General features: G+C 35.9%; 2 protein-coding genes and 1 pseudogene across 3 annotated transcripts; 1 reads left to right on the forward strand and 2 right to left on the reverse strand.

The window, feature by feature from the left end:
- Positions 1-1,236: 1,236 nt before the first annotated feature.
- LOC114165789 (TMV resistance protein N-like) lies at positions 1,237-5,176 on the reverse strand. Its single transcript, XM_028050371.2, has 5 exons — positions 4,627-5,176; positions 3,452-4,535; positions 3,113-3,370; positions 2,281-3,009; positions 1,237-1,820 (listed from the first exon to the last, which is right to left on the reverse strand). Exons 1-5 carry the CDS (start codon positions 5,109-5,111, stop codon positions 1,371-1,373), a joined length of 3,006 nt encoding a protein of 1,001 aa, XP_027906172.2. The 5' UTR covers positions 5,112-5,176; the 3' UTR covers positions 1,237-1,370.
- Positions 5,177-7,126: 1,950 nt separating this feature from the next.
- On the reverse strand, positions 7,127-11,115 carry LOC114165787 (disease resistance protein RPV1-like; annotated as a pseudogene). Its single transcript, XR_003599783.2, has 5 exons — positions 10,503-11,115; positions 9,326-10,412; positions 8,974-9,240; positions 8,119-8,849; positions 7,127-7,679 (listed from the first exon to the last, which is right to left on the reverse strand). The product of XR_003599783.2 is annotated as a disease resistance protein RPV1-like (transcript).
- Positions 11,116-19,338: 8,223 nt separating this feature from the next.
- Positions 19,339-20,431, forward strand: LOC146882041 (uncharacterized). Its single transcript, XM_085667249.1, has one exon. It carries the CDS (start codon positions 19,339-19,341, stop codon positions 20,083-20,085), a length of 747 nt encoding a protein of 248 aa, XP_085523375.1. The 3' UTR covers positions 20,086-20,431.
- The last annotated feature ends 222 nt before the right edge of the window (positions 20,432-20,653 follow it).

Below are 20,653 nucleotides of genomic sequence, written 5' to 3' on the forward strand. Positions count from 1 at the left end.
GTTTTTTAGGTACATGTACTATTCACAAGGAATGGGAAGAGATGATTACGAGGTAAATAATGTGTTTTTTTTAGGTGATACAAGGTGATGGAAGGAGATGATTAGAGGGATGAACTGAAAATTCAATCTTATCATCTATCGTGAGATTAGAGGGTGACACAGTTGGATTTACCAAATTATCCTTTATTATTTAATTTTTATTACATATGATTTAAAGGTTAAAATCAATACACGTGATGGTTTTAATTGACTTCCTTTACTCTATGTTAACAGTAATAATAAAAAATTATTACTTCTAAAATTAACATTAAAAAGAAAAAAAAATTCCATGTAAATTAATTATTTTCCACCTTATATATTAAATTTATTTTTATACAAAATATATTGTATTATTCATTTTCTATAAATATTTTTTTTATATTTTCAATCATTCAATAAAGTTTATAAAATAATTTTAAATTTATATATAATTTTATATTACCTATAACAATAAGGACATTTTAGTAATTTAACTTTTTTTCTATTAAAAGTTTTTTTATAATATATCACATTTGTCAATTCCGTCACAAACTTTTACATACTTCACTTTCTAATTTACTCTAAAATCACTTCTGAATCACTTAAAAAAAACAGCACCAACTTCATCTTCTAATTCTTTCAATCTCTTCCTCTTCCTCTCCCTCTAATCATTCCTCTTAAAAGAATACAGCTTAAAATTTTAGGAAAAACCTAATACACTGTTACAAGTATTATTTGTACTGTTTAAAAACTTGAATTCACATAACTGATATATATTTACAAATTATAAATAGTACAAAAAATTAGCAAAATAAAATTTAATATAATTGGCGAGTGATACAAATAAATACTTTGACACTTTATCTGTGTTTTATATGACAGAAATAATCGGTATATAATTTAATATAAGTGTAAAAATATTTAAAGAATAATCATTTCCTTTTTCAAATTCCTGAACTCATAATTAATTAAGAACTAGAAATTTGATAAATATAAAACAAATAATAAGTGTAAAAACGATAAGAGAAATTAACCTTTGATACATTTAGTTTTAAACAAAGGGATGAGGCTACGGTGAAACAAAAACAAATCACACAAACCGAACAGCATCGGCCTTTATTTCATAATGCATGTGTTTTTTTAGGAGAACATCTTGGTGAGATATTCTATGCGAATGGAAAAGATTTGACAAAAGTAACAAATACAAAAATGCTCAAGTAAAGCAAATGAACCACAATGCCAATAGTGAGAAACAGGGCAAACTAAATATGAAATTCTTAACTACAAGCTACACTCTAAAGAAAAATATGGAAAGGGTGGGGAAAAATAAATTGCAATCAAGGACACTAGGATTACCAGAAGTCACACATTACAACTTTCTTTATGAATTCAATGAGACAATTTTCCTCCGACTCAAGCTCTTTCTTCTGGTTATTTGATATGAGATCGACAACTGTGTTTATGAGCACCAATCCATGAATAAAAGTCACAAAAATCTCCACCTTGTCTCCAGATTCTAAATTTGACATTATGCCATGCCAGTCTTCATCACAAAAGGAAATTACCGTTTCATGGTTGTGTATGTGGCATGTACACTTTGTGTAATTAACAATTAAAATAGTACTAAATTCAGGTTTAATGATTTTAGGGATTGATAAATAAACAACACACAAAATCGTTCCGGGCATGTCACGAACACTGAAAGAAACAGAGTGTCCATCACCCATATGGGTCAAACAATAAGGATCATTGACAGCTGGTAGAGAAACATCACAAGACTCACTGCTTGCCCTTGCCAATACCTGTACCGTAAGAAATCATTATTTTAACATTAAATTTTGCAAAGCTGGCATTTATAATCAAACACAATGTAATACAAATTCAAAAACATACCTATGGTAATTAATGTAAACAAATCTAATTAGTAGTTTTGTTGTGTACATATCACTATCATGTCGTTAGGGATTTACAATGCATTTCTGTTTTCGCCTCTTCAAGTATATTTCTACGATGATTGGGAATATTGTGAAGCAAGTAGAGTAAGAATGTGAAAATAAAAGCATAATCGGTTCGTTAGTTCATTATTAAAATCTTAAAATCAGAAACTCTTAGATGAAGTTGTGTGACAATAAAAGCGAACGGTACTAAGAGTTTATTAGTGTAGTTTCTGTCGGATACTTCATTGCGATTATTAAGTTCACTTAATTAACAGCTGAAATGATACAGCGAATGTAATAAACAAAGGGAAAGTTAGAGAAGAACCTCAGATATGGTATCGCTGAAAGTACTGAAGAATTCATTGTAGCTTCCAAAACCAATCAAAGAAGAGCTCAAGTGAAGCTTCGAAATTCTTGATTCTGTAATATTCACACCATATTCAGCCAAAATAGTTTCAAATTGCAAAGATAGTTGAAACTCGGTCTCACATTGCACCAAAACACTTCGAAGATTTCTAAGGGAGCTAAGCAATGGCGCAATATCATCCCAGCTATTATCATCCATTTCCATGCAAAATGAATGCATGTAAGATATGGGATTCATTGTTGGCGACATCCAAGACCGAATGATAACAGGAAAAAAACTACGAGACAATCCCTCAAATTGATGTGTTGATATATATCCAATGCTTTTTGAGCTTACAATTGAAAAAGGAAGTGATTTCACAGCTGTATTTTCAGCAATTAGAGTTATCAAGGATTCCATCTGCGTTATATCTTTATCCATTATCTCAATCTTGGAACAACCAGAGAGAATGAGAGTTCTTAAAGATTTCGACTTGTATATCCCTCTAGGGAGATTGCTTAGACTTGTACAGTCCTTCAAATTTAGCAGTAAAAGATTGCAGAGACATCCGATAGATTGGTGTACTTTTCGCAATTTTGGACAACATTTCAGAATGAGCTGTTCAAGACATGGTAGCCCTGAAAGGTTAGGTGTTTCTTTCAAGTGCATGGAGTGACTAAGATTAAGGAATTTTAGCGACCTCAAAACCTGCACCAAGATCTCACAAATGTTAGAAACGAATAACAAATATCATGGTACAATTGTTTTTAGCAAGCTTTGTGTTTAAATGAAGAATGGCTCGAAATAAAACCTGGGGTTGTTTCCAGACGCGTTGAAGAAGACTGTGTTTTAAATCAATCGCTATTGTGTCACCCCGACCATAGTCGTTAGGTAGGTATTCTGAAGAAAACCCTTGCAATCTTATCCATCTCAGTTTCTCATAAAGGTAGTCAGGATCTTCAGTGAATTTTGTCTGTGGGTCTCTTAAATCTAAAGGATTAAGTTCGGAGAAATCTCTTAAGGTTAAAACCAATCTCTGAATCACTTCTGTCTTCTGTGATGAAAGGAGCTAAGAAAACAAATATTTGCGTATGAGAAAGCAAACACTTACAAAAGAAGTTTCAAAACCATAGATAAAGAATATACTTACAGTATTATGTGGCAGTGCATATTCTACATCCTTATCAAACCACAGTTCAATGTTCTTCCCATGTTTGTTTCCTAAAATATCCAGACTAATTTGTCTTCCCATTTTTCGTAGCAAAGGATGCATTCCAAATTTGTTGTTCTTGGAAACTTTTATGAGGCTACGCTCTATCAAGACTCTTATTCCACTATCAGCGTCTACTACACAGCCATTTAGAATCTTCATAGCATAGGCTCTGTCCTTACCAACAAAGAAACAGCATACATCAAGGAATAAATCTTTTTCCATTTGATTGCGTAAACAGTCGAAACTTATTTTCAATTTATGTATAACAGAATGCTGGGGATTTTCCTCTAATTCAAACAATACACTACACCATTCTTCTTCCGTCGTTTCAAATAAAGTACTTCCAATGACTTCAAGAGCTAGAGGTAGTCCTCCACAATATCTAACCACTCTTCTTGCAAAGTCTTCGTATTCTTGTTTTGGTTTTGCTTCTCTAAATGCGTGCCAACTAAGAAGCTCAATGGACTCCATGTCGTTCATCAGCTGTATCGAAAATACAGAATCTGAATGATTCACCAATAGGTCTCTATCTGTTGTTGTAATGATTATTACGGTTCCTCCACTGAGTCTTTTACGATATCTGCATAAGTCAAAAAATGGACCATACTCATTCATATCATCAAGTACAATGAGCACTCGTTTCCCAGAAAGTCTTTCCATAGTCATTTTTCTTCCCATCTCAACGCTATGTATCTCCACCTTTCTTTTTAGTACATCTGAAAGAAGTTGTCTTTGTAAACTAACATACCCTCTCGTTAGATTAACTTCTGAGATATCTTCAACGAAACTTTTCTCCGTGAATGTACCATGAATTTGATGGTAGATGGCTCTGGCAAGAGTGGTTTTACCAGATCCTCTCTCTCCCCATATCCCTATTATACAAACTTCCTCGGATTTATCTTTGATAGTTTGAATCACATCTTGCACACGGTATTGTAATCCAACTGGAAATTTAGTAACTGACAGGACTGGTAAATTAAGTACGCTCTTAACAATGTTGTCCACTAGTTCAGCATCGCTCCTTCAAATTCAACAGCAGTTATACAAGAAGTCATGTATTAACAAAATTAAATCACAAACTTAAAGTATGATTGGTTGAGAGAGTGATTTACCAATGATTGCTCTCATCCCATCCAAAGAAATTTGCAGCTTTGGTGAGTGCTTGGCTCCATCTCGACAAGCCATCCTCCAGTTGTTGCCCTAAAAATGTTTGTCGTGCAGTAGCCTTCAAGGTTTTCCCAAAATCACCCTTCTGAAGACGTACATCAGATGGTTGGATTTCGTAATATACGGGCAGAACATGTCGGCAATAAGTTTGGTGCCATTTGATGATTTGTTGAAGCTGATTAAGACACCAAGCAGATTGAGAATAGGTTTTGGTGAAAACAACAATCGCTACCCGACAGAGGTTGAGAATAGGTTGTTGGATGTGCGTTGACTTCACTGCATTCTGGTGGTGAAGGAAAGTGGTGAGCCCAACCGTAGAGAAGGCAAATTCGAGATGAGAAACAAATTTCCTGTGGATGTCTTCTCCAGTAAAGTTGATCAAAACATCGTAATTCCGTGGGAGTTTGGACGATGAAGAGACGAATTCCATGGAAGGAGTGAAAGAGATGATATCTGCACAGACACAAAACCATTCAAAATGATAATGGTCTTATATAATATTATTGAAATGTCTTAACGAGTGCCCCTGCTGGGATGCTTCGCTTATATTTACTTTCACTAGTGGCACTTCAACGTCTCTTTACAAAGAATTCTTTTTCAAAATATTATTTAGCGTAGAGGAAAATATTATTATCTAGTAGTTGCAAATATTATCAATTTTATATTGGACATTCAAACTGCACAACCCTTGTTTCGCTTATATTAATACTACACAGTTTTAGGCTTTTATTTATAAAACGATAAATACAGTGTTTACAGCTATATATATATATATATATATATATATATATATATATATATATATATATATATATATAATCTCATTTATTTATTTTTATCTAATTATTTTAATACTGATTAGTCAGCATATTAGACTATAACAGTTTGGTTTTGGTTTAACAATTTCAAAAGGTCTTGGTCACATTTTTCTTGGACTTATTTTATTGCATTATCAGTCATTAGCTTGACCTTAGCGTGTATTATTTTATTTTAACGTGTTCGTACAATTGTTTTGGAGGTCATTTGCGAAATTCTTTTGGGAAATTTATCCACCCAACTAAGTGGACTGCATCTTGGATTATGCTAAAGGAAATTTATTTAGCTTATATACAATAATACCACATTGATGGGATTATCCCAACAACTTTTTGTAAAGTTTATTACAACTGTGAAATTAACGGGGTCCAATAAAAGTTCTAACTTTCAAATTCTTCTCTCAGATAGGTTAGTTCAGGTTAAGGTGGATTTGGTGATTTTAATTAACATTTAAAAATAATACTTTTAGTTCTGGTCATATATTGTATCACACAGGTCGGGTTAGGTCAAAGTTAAAGTGGGCAGTTTTGGACGAAAATTTCAAATGAGCTTTCTCGGATAAAGGATTGAGATGGATCGATTCAGGTCAAAAGTCAAGACAGACTAAAATTCAAGATGGATCGAATTGGATAGAAGGTAAAAAATGGTTGGTCCAGGCTGAAGCTGAATGTTAGGATGAGTCGATCTTAATGAAAATTTGGTCGAATTTGATTGAGTGTACCCCAATTGAAGCAAACGTCCCGTCCTATCTTTAGCCTATGCGGACTAACGGGTTCAACGTTCCAGCCCATCCTACATTTTCTTTTGCGGAACTACAGGGCCGCTCGCTTGATTGTGTCATTTTGGATTTCTTTAATGATAATTAGTTACCTTAATCCTCCATCAATTATCCTTAATTGAATCTATTAAATCTATTAAGGTAATGTTGCCATCGGGGGCCGAGGTCATCTTGCCCTATGTAAGTTGTGGAGCCGTGCTCATCTCATCCTCAACCTTCTTTTATAATTTGTTTATGAACGTTAGGATCTTTGTATGGTTAATAGTTGTTTATTAACTTATATATATTGATTATACCTTTTCTTAAATGATAACATTAGCTGATATTGAAAAAGATTTTTTTTGGGAATTGTAATTATGTGGGAAAAGGAATCACTAAAGTAACCTAATGCTATAGGAAGTAGATGAATCTTACGTAATGAAATTATTTTATAAACTTTTTTATGACTATTCTTGTTTTAATCAGCACAGTGAGTAACACTTTCTATATAAGCGACACACAGAGTATAAATATTGTAATTTATCATAATATAAGTCCATTTTACAATACTGGAAGTCTAAAATGTCAATAAAAATGTTGCCCACGATAGTATAAATAGTTTTTATACTTGTTTAAATAATTATTTTATTGAATCTATTTAAAAAATTGTATTTGGACATATGAAATGAATATTAATTTATAAGAATTTAGTTTAAAGCCTTTTTCACAAAATTAAAATAATTTGTGAAAACTATTTAAATTACAACTAAAAACTATAATGGAACTTATAAATGCAAATCGAAAACAACTGATATATTTAAATAGATTTGAAAAAAGAAAAAAAACACTAGTTAAAAGCTGAAAACTAAAAATTGCAACTGAAAACTATAATGATAGTTATAAATGTAAATTGGATTAATTCCATAACTAAAGTGATCCCGCAGTTCTAATAACAAGATGAATGACTTATCACAACTCACATTACAACTTTCTAATGAACTTACTGAGATAATTCTTCATTTGTTCAGGCTCTTTTTCTAAGTTATTTGACTCACCACATATCAGATAGACAATTGTGTTTTTTACGACCAATCTATGACTAAAACTCACAAAAATCTCTACCTTGTCTCCAGATCCTAAATTTGACACTATTCGATGCCAATCTTCATCATTAAAGGAAATTATTGGGTCATGCTTGTGTATCTGGCATGTACACTTTGTGTAATTAACAATTGAGATAGTAGAAACTTCAGGTTCAAAGATCATAGGGGTTGATAAATAAACAACACACAAAGTCATTCCCTTCATCTCAAGATCACGAGGCACAGTGAAAAAAATAGAATGTCCCTCGCCCATATGGACCAAACAATAAGGATCATTGACAACTGGGAGAGAAATATCATAAGACTCACTGCTTGCCAATACCTGTACCATAAGATAAAAAGTTTCTTCATTTATCTAATTATGCTATTCAAATTGTATTATGTAACCATTATTTTAACAATAGAAATTACAATGTGGCCATCAATAACCCAACAACAATGCAATACAAAATGCAAAACATATCAATGGTAATTAATATAAACAAATATGATTGATATTTTTTATGTGTATATATATCACCATCATGCCGTTAGGGATTTAGAATGCACTTCTGTTTTCCTCTCTTTTCGTATATTCCTACAATGATCTGGAATATAATACTTGTGAAGCAAGAAAGTCGAAACAAAAGCATAATCACTTGATTAGTTGCTTGCGAAAACCAGAATATTTTAGATGAAGTTGTGTGGCAATAGAATTATTTTATGCTTAATTGCTAGAATGATGGTGAAGTTAATAAACAAAAGGAAAGGTAGAGAAGAACCTGAGATACGTTATTGTTAATAGTATCTAAGAATTCGTTGTATCTTCCAAAACCAATCAAAGAAGACCTGAAATGATGGTTTGAAATTGTTGATTCTGCTTGATTATTTATACCATATTCGACCGGAATAGTTTCTACTTGATTACATAGTTGAAGCTGAGTGTCACATTGCACCAAAACAGTTCGAAGATTTGCAAGGGTGCTAAGCAATGGCACAATATCATCCCAGCTGTTGTCCTTCACATCCATTCAAAACGGATGAATATAAGATATTGGATTCATTGTTGGCAACATCCAAGACCGAATGATAGAAGGAAAAAAGTTATGTGACAATCCCTCAAATCCACATAGGGATATGTATCCAAAACTTTTTGAGCTTACAATTGAAAAAGGGACTTGTTTCACAACTGTATTTTCAGCAATTAGAGTTACCAGGGATTTCATAGGACTATATCCTTTTCCGATAGGTCAATCTTGGAACAACCAGAAAGAATGAGAGTTCTTAAAGATTTCAACATATATATCCCTACGGGGAGATTTCTTAGACTTGTACAATCCTTCAAATTTAGCAGTATAAGATTGTAGAGACATCCAATAGATTGGTGTACTTTGCGCAATCTCGGACAATCTTTTAGAATAAGCTGTTCAAGACATTGTATTCTTGAAAAGTCAGGTGTTTCTATCAAGTGCATGGAGTGGCTTAAGTTAAGGACTTTTAGCGACCTCAAAATCTACACCAAGATAGTTTTTTTTGACAAAATATTAGAGACGAAAATAAAAAAGGAAACAGTAGCAACTTACAATTTTATTTTAATTTAGCTTTGTGTTTCAATGAAGAATGGGTCATAATAAAACCTGGGTTTCTTTCCAGACGACTCGAAGAAGACTATGCTTTAAATCAATCACCATTGCGTCATGCAGATAAAAGTCGTTGGGTAGGTATTTTGAAGAAAATCCTTGCAAACTGATCCATCTCAGTTTCTTAGAAAGGTACTCGGAATTTTCAGTGAGTTTCAGCAGTGGCTCTCTTACCTCTGGATAAGGATCGAAGAAATCTCTCATGTTTAAAAGCATTTTCACAGGCAATCTCTGAATGACTTTTGTCCGTTGCGATGAAAAGAACTAAGAAAAACATATATATTGCACATGAGAAAGTAAACACTTCAAAAAAAAAAGTTTCAAAACCATAGATAAAGAATGTTCTTACAGTATTCTCTGTCAGTACATATTCTACATCCTTATCAAGCCACAGTTGACTAATCTTCCCAGGTTCCTTTCCTGTAATTTCACGAATAATTTCTCTTCCCATTTCTCGTAGCAACGAATGCATTCCTAATTTGTTATTCTTTTCAACTTGTATGAGGCTACGCTCTGTGAGAACTCTTATTCCATTATCAACATCTACTCCGAAGCCATTTAGGATGTTTGTAGCATAAACTCTGCCCTTACCAACAAAGAAACGACATACATCAAGGAATAAATCTTTTTCTATTTGATTGCATAAAACATCGAAGCTTATTTTCAATTTCCGAGGAACATTGTTTTGGGGACGTTTTGCAAATTCAAACAATACACCATTCCATTCTCGTTTCGTCCTTTCAAATAAACTACTTCCAGTGACTTCAAGAAGTAGAGGTAGTTCTCCAGAATAAGTAACTACTTTTCTTGCAAGGTCATTGTAATCTTCTTTTGGTTTTGCTTCCCTAAATGCGTGCCAGCTAAGAAGCTCAAGGGACTCCTTTGCATTCATTCGCTCTATCCGAAATACAGAATCAACTGGATGTCTTATCAGTAGGCCTTCGTTTGTTGTTGTAATAATTATCACAGTTCCTTCACTGAACCTTGCACGACATCTGCATAAGTCTAAAAGAGTACTATACTCATTCATATCGTCAAGTACAATGAGCACCCTTTTCCCAGAAAGACTTTCCCGAATCATTCTGCCACCCATCTCAACGCTATGTATCTCCACCTTTGTTTTTAGAACATTTGAAAGAAGTTGTTCTTGTAAATGAGCATGCCCTCTTATTTTACTAACTTGTGCAACATCTTCAATGAAACATTTCTCCTTAAATGTACCATGAATTTGATGGTAGATGGCTTTGGCAAGGGTGGTTTTACCCAATCCTCCCCCTCCATATATCCCTATTATACAAACTTCTGAGGATTTGTTTTTGATAGTTTGAATAAGATCTTCCATGTGGGACTGTAATCCAACAGGAAATTTAGTAGCAGACAAGGCTGGTAAATGAAGAACGGTCTTAACAATATTGTCCACTACTTCAGCATCACTCCTTCAAGTTCAATTGCAATTATTGGAGAAGTCATATTAACAAAATTAAAGTACAACCTTAAAAGCATGGTTGATTGAGTGAGTGATTTACCTGTAATTGCTATCATCCCATCCAAACAAATTTGCAGCTTTGGTGAGTGCAAGGTTCCACATGGACATGCCATGCTCCAGTTGTTGTCCTGAAAATGCTTGTTGTGCAGTTGCCTTCAAGGTTTCTCCAAAATTACCCTTCTGAAGTCGTACATCAGATGGCCGAATTTCGTAATATACGGGCAGAACATGTTGGCAATAAGTTTCGTGCCATTGAATGATTTGTTGAAGTTGATGAAGACACCAAGCAGATTCAGAATATGTTTGGGTGAAAACAACAATTGCTACCCGACAAAGTTTGAGAATAGGTTGTTGGATATGCACTGCATTGTGGTGGTGATGGATAGTGGTGAGTCCAACGGCAGAGAGGGCAGAATCGAGATGAGAGACAAATTTCTTGCGGATGTCTTCTCCACTAAAGTTGATTAGCACATCATATCTTCGTTGGCGTTTGGATGACGAAGACGCGAATTCCATGGAAGGAATTGATGAGGCCATCAACTGTTAGAACAAGAGAGCACAATAATTCTTATACATCATCTTTAACGACACAATCATTCATGGCACGCTACGATTAATAATAATTTTTTCATGGAAGCGCGTTTAGACCATTACAGAACCTCTTTTACTTTAACCATTTAAGAAATTAGACCAACACCCACTTTCAACAATACCAACAGAATAATTACTTTTTTTATATAACGTATTAACTTTACTTTTTATTTAAAAGCACAACATCGTGTCTCTTTTTATATGCTCACACCCCTTTTTTATGTTTTAAAAGCATAAGAATTGCAGTCTCTTTTCACATTAGACATATCTTTTAAAAAAAAAAAATATTTGAAAGGTCATTATAATTCTTTATATTGACTTTGAAGTCTAGCTTGCTCTGGTATCGTATTTCAAAACTTGTTTATGCTTTAATATTGTTCTGGATGATTGAAGAGTGCATATCGTGACTGTATATTTAGGTTTATGCTAGCTGAAATAGGAGAAAAGAAAGGGAAGAATAGTGAGATAGTTGAACCCATGTACGAGCTAAAATTAAGGAGAAAACCGGGTGAAAACTAGTTTTTTATGTTTTGCTATTATTTTGGATTTGAACATGAGTATTAAGAAATGAAATGATTTGAATTGCCTTTTCACATATAACAATTTGACAAATTAGAGGTAAAATATCTTGTTTAGGTTTTTAAGTTTGTTTCATAGCTTTTTAGATAAGTTTAGCTTGGTCTCCGGTTGAAATAATAGATGGATTATGTTTTGAGGATAATTATCTGTGACATCTTTTTGGCCTTTTCTGCATGCCCATGATTCTCTTTCACTCCATAAATGAAATTGCTACTTTGCACACTTCTCTTGGGAGGGGAACTACAAGAAAAAGCTTCCATCAGCGTCTCTAAAAATTCCACTCAGAGGTATAAAACGGACGTTATTGCGTCGAGTTGAGTGAAGTTATAGCATTTTGAATTTCAATTCCCAATAATTAGATCCTCTATCAAGAAAACATTTAATTTCTACTGAAACCAATAAACATAAAGTTGCATGATGATCGAGAGAGAGTGACAATACAATACATGAGAAAATATTAAATGTTGAAATCAAGATCGAATAAAAAGTATAGATAAGTATTACATAAAATAAGAAAATAAAAATGAAAAAATGACATTAGTCTCTTCACGATATTCCGGCCGACGTGGAGATAATGCTGAAGCCGATGCCCCCGAACGACACTCGCAAAATGCTGCCGACCCTTCTCAACAGACTTTTTTTTTAATGCTTTTAGATTTAGTTTTTGCCCGTTCGGTCATTTTGAACTATTTTCGGTTTTTTTTTTCGATTGTAGGCAAATGGGATGGGTTTATTACGCATATGGGCAAATTTTTTAAGAATTACGGAAGTAGGCAAAACGTTTTGGGGGTGCACGTTTTCGTAAGAAGAAATCGTGTAGCCCCCAAACGTTTTTGTGGGTCAGCGTGGTCAGAGGGGAAATCGTGTGGGGTGTGAACGTTTTTGGTGTGGTAATCGATTACGGTTTGTTGTAATCGATTACTGCATGTTGTAATCGTGCAGGGGTATAACATTTTTTAATCAGTAATCGATTACCGTAGTTTGTAATCGATTACTAAATGTGTTGCAGTTTTCTGGGTATTGTGTAATCGATTACGCACGTTGTGTAATCGATTACAAGCGAAATTTTTTGAAAAAAAAAAACATTTCACTCGATAGGAAAACAATGATGTATAATGTAATCGAATATGAGAGTAAAAAATAGTGATATTAGTGAAAAAAAAATGACTATCAATTAAAGTACTAACATAATAATATCAATGTCAAAGTGCATTAAAGAAATACAAAGTTTTTGAATGAAAATAAACATTTGAAATGCATCTAAGATGGAGGAAATTGGCGCCGCACATAAGCCATGTCTTCCTCAAGTTGTCCAACCCGAGCATCTATACTGTCAAATCTTGAACCAACAAAAGCCCGGAGATCGCGGATTTCATGGATAATATCATTAAGCATAGCAGCAGATGCATCCTGGGTAGGCTGAGGCGGTGGAGATGGTGTTCGGTCATCATGAATAGGTGCATTCTGCATATCACGTTTATGAATCCATTCACCATTTTGGTTTTTTACAAAACCAAAGGAATGAATCACTTCAGCACCAATTGGACCTGTTCTCCAATTAATCTCCTCAAATGGTTCATCATCTAGAGGAACATTAAACTTAATAAAAATGTCAGTAATATGATTAGCATATGGTAAAGGGGCATGGTCTTTTAATGCCTTTTTCATCCGATATCTAATCAGATGACCCCAGTTAAGTTGCCTTCCGGTCAGCATTGCCCACATTAAGATAATGTCTTCTTCAGTAGCTTGGGCAAGGTTAGTTGATCGGGGCACTAGGCATCGACATAAGATGTAGTGCAGGATACGTGTTTCCACTCTCATTTGCCCTGCCAGTATTCTTCCTCCAATATTTACATTGTCACGACAAATCATCATTTTTGCATTGTGACTTGAATAATCATCTCTCCATTCCTGAACTATGTTTCCCTCAAAACAGACCCCTTGAGTGCCCAATTGAGTGATACGATAAAACATATCTATATCCATCCTAATTTTGACATGCTTAACTTCACTAAGAATAACCCCTTCCTCAGTAATTTGTAAGTTGGAATAAAATACCCTAACTAATTCCGGATAATAACGTTGACGATTAGTCAAAAAAGGTAATAATCCCAAGTTGTGGAGTATATCATAGCACTCAAAATTTTGCTCAGCAAGAAAATCATCAGGATATCTGGGTTCAAGAATATCTTTGGCAGAAAATTTTGAATTATACCTCTCGTATTGTGCTACGGAAGAGAAGAGTCTCTGTGGTTGTGAAGGTTCGATTATTTCTTCAGGTTCGTTGATGGCGGGACCACGGCGGCGGCGAGCACCAACTTGAGTCTTGCGTTTCCTTGATGATTCTACCATTTGAGGGTGTTTTTGAAGATTTGAATCGGTGGGTTTTGTAGAGAATTGAAAATGAGAAAGATTGCAACAAACGGGATGTGATTTGGTGAAGATATGAAGGCAGAGTGATGAATTCACGGAGGAGAGAATGGAGGCGCGGGTGGGGTTTGTTTGATGCAGCGGCGGAGAGAGAAAATGTTGTTTTTATAGTGGAAGACGAGTCGTAATCGATTACAGGGTTTGTGTAATCGATTACGACGTTTAAAATAACATTCCAGGGGCTCCTGAAAGTTGTGTAATCGATTACAGGGTTTATGTAATCGATTACGAAGGAAAAGAATCAGTTGCAGTGGTTCGTGGTAGAGTGGTAATCGATTACAGTGTTTGTGTAATCGATTACGAATGTAGAAATCAATTTTGCCAAATTCTCCTGTTAATCGATTACGAGGGGTGTTGTAATCGATTACGAAGGTATTGTTTGTGTTCCAGGTTGTCCTGTTGCTTGCGTAATCGATTACAGCCTTTGGTAATCGATTACTTTGAACAAATTTGGGTTTTGGTAATCGATTACGGTGGTATTACAAGTCCAAATTTTGGTAATTGTAATCGATTACACTTTCATGGTAATCGATTACCACACACTTTCATGATAACAATTTATTTTTTTGGCCTTTGTACTCCATTGATAAGAAACTTTAACATATTCCATTAATTAAAGAGAAATAAAATGCGAAATAAGTTGCACATAACTTCAAATGGAAAGCAAAATAAAAAATAAAAAAAACAATTTACGGCAACCATCTGTATCTTCTTCTTCCGCGGTGATCCACAAACCATCCAGAATTGATATCTTGGTATTCTTCGGAAGGTGTTGGTGGTCTGATGTCTCTAGTTTGGATGAAAAGCTCGATATAGGAAGAGATGCGCGGTTTTTTGACAGATTGGTCTAGACTTTGTACGTGTGTCCAACGACTGATCATTTGTGAAACATCAAAGTCACATTTGATTTCCGCGGTGTCATGATATAGTCGCCTATTGCGTATTGTTGAAGGGCGACGATAGTCAATTTGCTTCACAACTCTACGGTCACCACACTCCACTAATTGAGTTACGGTTTGTAATAATTCATTGTAGGTGCAATTATGTGTGATGGAGAATGTTTTCGTGGAATCGGAACGAAACTCAAGACCAAAACCTAATCGACTCTCTATGATAGTAGCACCCCTTAAAGGTCCACCAAAATAAATAATAGTTGGTGAAGTTGGGAGAGTGTTTGAGGATGATGATGATAGGGTGTTTGTAGTTAATACAGAAAGTATTTCTTCAGGTGATCTTGTGAAAGTCACGTACAATTCAATCATGGTGTTCAAAGGGAAAGAAGACTTACATTCCAACATTTGAAAAACATGTTCATCTGTCTTTATTTCAAATGCGTCATAGACAACATTTCCTTCAGAAGTCATTGTGGGTCGTCTGAAGTATAGGTTGTTAATGGTTGTGTGTGACTGGCTTGGAATGGCTGCACAAACTCTTTGCTTCAGCATGTTGTATGTGCAGTTGTATGGAATGCGAACAATCTCTGGAGTCTGACATATGAACTTCACCCCATCGTCACAGAGTTTGATTTCACCGTTTGTGTATAAGGCAGCTATGTATGAATTGGAGAAATCCTGTGACTCTGTTATGCCAAACATTTCAGGGGAAAATTGTTCCATCTTTGGGTTTTGTATTAACAAAGAAAAAGAGGAAGGAGATGTCAAGCAATTGATGTGTTGAGAAGTTGAAACTTTGCATTTGATGTAGTGTGGGGATGTGGTTTTTATAAGCATAGTAGTTCCACAATTATTGAGTGAATGAAGAAAGACAAAATGATAAAGGTTGAATTCATTACGTACATATGGAATTGACATATTGAAATAATACACATACAAAGTACCATATTGTCCCATAATGTTATAAGTTTATTTCACAACAACATTATTCAACGGTGGCTGCCTGTGCCACATTGTGGCCTTCGTGTCGGTCGTCGAGGTCGTCTCTCAGGTTGTGGGGGAGGAGGGGGTGACTCACTTTCGTCATCAGTATCTTCCACTTCCACAGATTCAGAACCTCCTTCTGACACATTAAATGAAATTTCAGGTCTGTAGTATGGTTGTGAAGATGAGGCACCTCGGTATGCAGATGGTGGAGTTAGTGCTGATGTCCCAAACATTTGTGATGGAACACCCCCATAGCTAGAAATGTGTGGGCCACTTGAACCACCATAACATTGCGCTGGACCTGATCCAAAGTTTGAAGGTGCTGGAAAAAAACCATATGAACTGGGAACCTGTTGAGATGACGATGGAGGATGCATTCTGTGATCCCAATTCCCAAATCCAGCAGATACATTTTGTGACTGAAGGAGGCCGGAAAAGGGTGTATTCGGACGAAACTGCTGATGTGAAGGCGGATTCTGATATTGCTCCGGCATGTCATACTAATACAAAATAAAAAAATCAATTTTATTATTTCAAATCAATTATGATCAAAACTTTAATTAACATGCAGGGAATGATAAATTGATTCTCACTTCATCATCGGATGATTGCGCATTAGCCGTGATATACCGGATGGTATGATTTATGTACCATTGCATGTACGGCGAGTTATCACGCAGATGGCCGCTTTTGGTGAAAGGTTCGCCCTGAACAATGGAATTATGGCGATTATTCCATAGCATGATAAAGCGATTATGATATTGCCTCCAATTAATTTCCCCCCTTCCTCGGAGATCAATTTGGTGAACCTCATCCAGGTTCATCGGGTCGGATGGAATGTTTTGTCGCCAGCCAAACTGTCTAACTACCCGGTCAACTTGGTGAAATTCAACCGTCGCAAAACAAATAAGAGGAACCAATGCCCGACTAATGGGAGAAACATTTATTATTATCATGCGATTAACATGTGGCTGTCGATATGGTGTCCATAAAAACTGCAAAAATTAGTGTTAATAATTTGAAAAGATAAAACTAAGGGAATTTCAAGGAACAAAATACTAAAGCATGGATTGATAATAAACCTGCTTTGGTTGAATTTGATCAAATTTTTTCCGGAAGCCAACCACAGTTGTTTGGTCATGGAACACAGAACGTGTTTGCCGACACCATCTCACACTTAAGGGAAACGCAAGCCCAGCCACAATCTCGTCCTCCGTGACTGCTTGTATTTCTGGAGAGATGCATGTAAATCTCTCCCATGCCCAACACTGGACCAATAACATGCATTCACCAATGTTGTCTTGATGGAATTTTGTGCTGTGATCCAGTGCACGATAGAGGCATGCCAATACTGCGGAACCCCAACTAAAATTTGAAATATGCTCCAAATCTGCTAACAATGGCAAGAACATAAAATGCACGAGACTGGCTGATGTATCCGGCATCAACATGCTGCCAATCAAAATGAGGATGTGTGCTCGTGCATACTGTCCAACTGTAGCCAGTGTTGCGTCATCCGATAATTCTCGGAATCTGCTATTCAGCCATGATAGCTTTATCCGGTTCCCTGTAAACATATTTTCGGGAGGAATATCCCCCAATAAATCTTGACACAGTTGTAGTAGGTTTCCTGAAGTTCCACCGGTGACAGGTTCACCATCAATTGGCATCCCCAGTTGTAGTGAAACATCTTCCAGGGTAACAGTTGTTTCTCCGAGTGGCATGTGGAAGGTGTGAGTTTCAGTCCTCCACCTTTCACATAATGCTGTTACCATTAGGTGGTTAATTTCCATATTACTCACTTTCAGAACGTGACCAAAACCAGCTGCATCAATTACCATTCTAACCCTAGGGTCAATAAGATCAGTATGTTTTAGTATCCAGATAGAATGGCGTCGTGGTCGGAGGACCCTCTCGTTTCCTTCCCAAATGTGGTTGGTGATGTGATCGTCTTGATGACGCAACACAGGCAAGTTTGCTGGGAGGTTGTTGTTCTGAGCCATAATAAACTACATCAAAGTTTATGAAAATATTAACAGAATATCATTTGAACTTAATCACTAACAAAACAAACAAAAAACAAATTATCATAAAATTTTCCAAACCTGTTAGGTTAACGGAGGACAAATAAATTTTTCTATGCTGCAAATCCAACAACTACGGGAAGCCAATGAAGTATTCAGTGATGTGAATGTTGCACCTCATATGGATACTTAAACTACTTCACAACACTATTCACTCACATGGCTTACTTCTCATTTTTCTCTCTCTCACGTACTCCACCACATGTCTAAAAAATAGGACACTATTTTCCTATACCTCCATGCACACCACCACATGGCTACCTATGTTTGCCACTCAAACCTTCTCTTCAATAATAATCACTTTTTCAGAGAATCTCATACTATTTCTTATATTTGCAGGTGGCAGAGACATTTCCAATCAAACCATTATTGTGAATACTATCAAAAAGGTATGCATTATTTTCAATAGTAATGTGCAGAAGCGTGATTGATTTAATTTGACCACAGAAGCGTGAATTTGTAATAGTATGATGGCAGGTGCAGTCCAGGAATCACGCAGAATCGAAAAAATGTAAGAACAAAACGTGCTGGGGGTGGACGTTCTCTAAATAGAAAACGTATTGGGGGGCACGATTTTAAAATAAAAAACGTGTGGGGGGGGGCACGTTTTCTAGTAGAAAACGTGTGGGGGGGCACGTTTTCTAGTAGAAAACGTGTGGGGGGTGCACGTTTTCTTAAAAAATTAATTTTTTTTTACTTTTCACACCCCCTGACCCCTCCTTTTGCACACCAACCCACTCCAATTCATTGTAGTTACTAAACGCGTATATATTCAACCACACTACCATTGTTTCTCTTATCAAAAGTTCTCTGCATACAAGCTTCACATCTGCAATTTTCTGATCTATTTTTGGATCTAAAAAATTCCGGTGTAACCTTCCATACCAACCTGTTCAGAATGAATTCCTGGAATTATGGAGGATCTTCTTCGTCTAATCCAATTGATGACGAACCTATCATTCCAGACATTGTCGAAGACTTTACTTCCGATGATTTTGAGGAAGACAATGCAGACAATCAAGAAATTGTCCCAATTCCTCCTATGGATTTCAATCCCTATGGGGAAGTCCAACTACAAGAAGCCATGCAATTCGATTCTAAAGAAGCAACGGTGTCTGCCATCAAACATTATCACATCACTAATGGATACAGCTTCAATGTGGTAGAATCAAAACCGCATCTTTATGTTGCACGATGCATCCATTACAACAATGGATGTCAATGACGTCTGAGGGCCAGTTATAGTAAAATCCGACATCATTGGGAAATCAAGTCCATTGAAGGTACACATACGTGTTTCTCTGCATTAATGTCACAAGATCACTGCAACCTAGATTCCACCCAAATTGCTTCAATTGTTTTTCATTTGGTCCGCACAAATCCAAGCATTCACATCAAAAGCTTGGTCGCTGACATCAAAATTCGTTACGGATACACAGTCACATATAGAAGAGCATGGATTGCGAAGGAGAAAGCAATAACAATGGAGTATGGTGATTGGGACCAATCTTATAATGAAGTTCCCAGATGGTTACTAGCTGCCCAGCAAACCAATCCTGGGACAATTTTTCAACTTTCCGGTCCTCCAGTTAATATTGATGCTGAGGATGGAAGTTCCACATACATTATGGAACGTTGCTTCTGGGCATTTGGACCTTGCATTGAAGGTTTTAAGTATTGTAAACATGTTGTTCAAGTGGATGGAACCTTTTTAACAGACAGATATCATGCCACCTTGCTTACTGCAATTGCTCAGGATGGAAATAGAAACATATTTCCTTTGGCATTTGCAATAGTAGAAGATGAGACAAAGGAGGCATTGATTTGGTTTTTTCAACTACTGCGAGAGCATGTAACTCCTCAACCAAATCTCTGCCTAATTACTGACAGAGGCAAGGGAATTTTGTCAGCCCTACGATCGGAAGAAGTTGACTGGGAATCAGACAATCTTCACTCTGTCTACTGCATACGTCATCTGGGTTCCAACTTCAACAATCGCTTCAAAAATGCCGATCTCAAGAAACAATTCATTAACTTGGGTAAGACGTTTTCCTAACTTTAAATTCCAGATGCACAAAATATTTCCCATACATAATACTTTTTCATTTCATTTTATATTTCTTTTTCACAGCTTATGAAGTCAAACAACCTATCGTGCAAGCAAAACTTTCAGCTATGAGGTCCCAATACCCACAAGCAGTAGCTTGGATTGATAAAATCCCCTTACATAAGTGGTCTCAGGCTTATGATGGGGGGCGCAGGTACACGCACATGACAACAAACTTGGCGGAGTGCATGAACTCTGTGCTAAAGGGGGCTCGCTCATTACCTATCTGTGCACTTTTGAAAATTACATTTCAAAACATAAATGCCTGGTTTGTTGAACGCGGCTTAAAGGCAGACTCTATGTTAAGAGCTGGACATCAATATCCAGAAGATGTCACAACCTTGCTCCAATAAAATCAACAGAAATCTGCATATTGTCATGTTCAACGCTACGATCGAGATAATTCAGAATTCGAGGTGCAAGAGATATCGAGCCCCCATCACTATCGGCCAAAACCAATTTCATTCACTGTCAGATTAAACGATTGGTGGTGTGATTGTGGTCACTTCCAAGCTAG

This window comes from Vigna unguiculata, chromosome 10 (assembly GCF_037176805.1).
Source record: "Vigna unguiculata cultivar grain cowpea cultivar isolate G323 ecotype 2 chromosome 10, ASM3717680v1, whole genome shotgun sequence".
Taxonomy (NCBI): domain Eukaryota; kingdom Viridiplantae; phylum Streptophyta; class Magnoliopsida; order Fabales; family Fabaceae; genus Vigna; species Vigna unguiculata.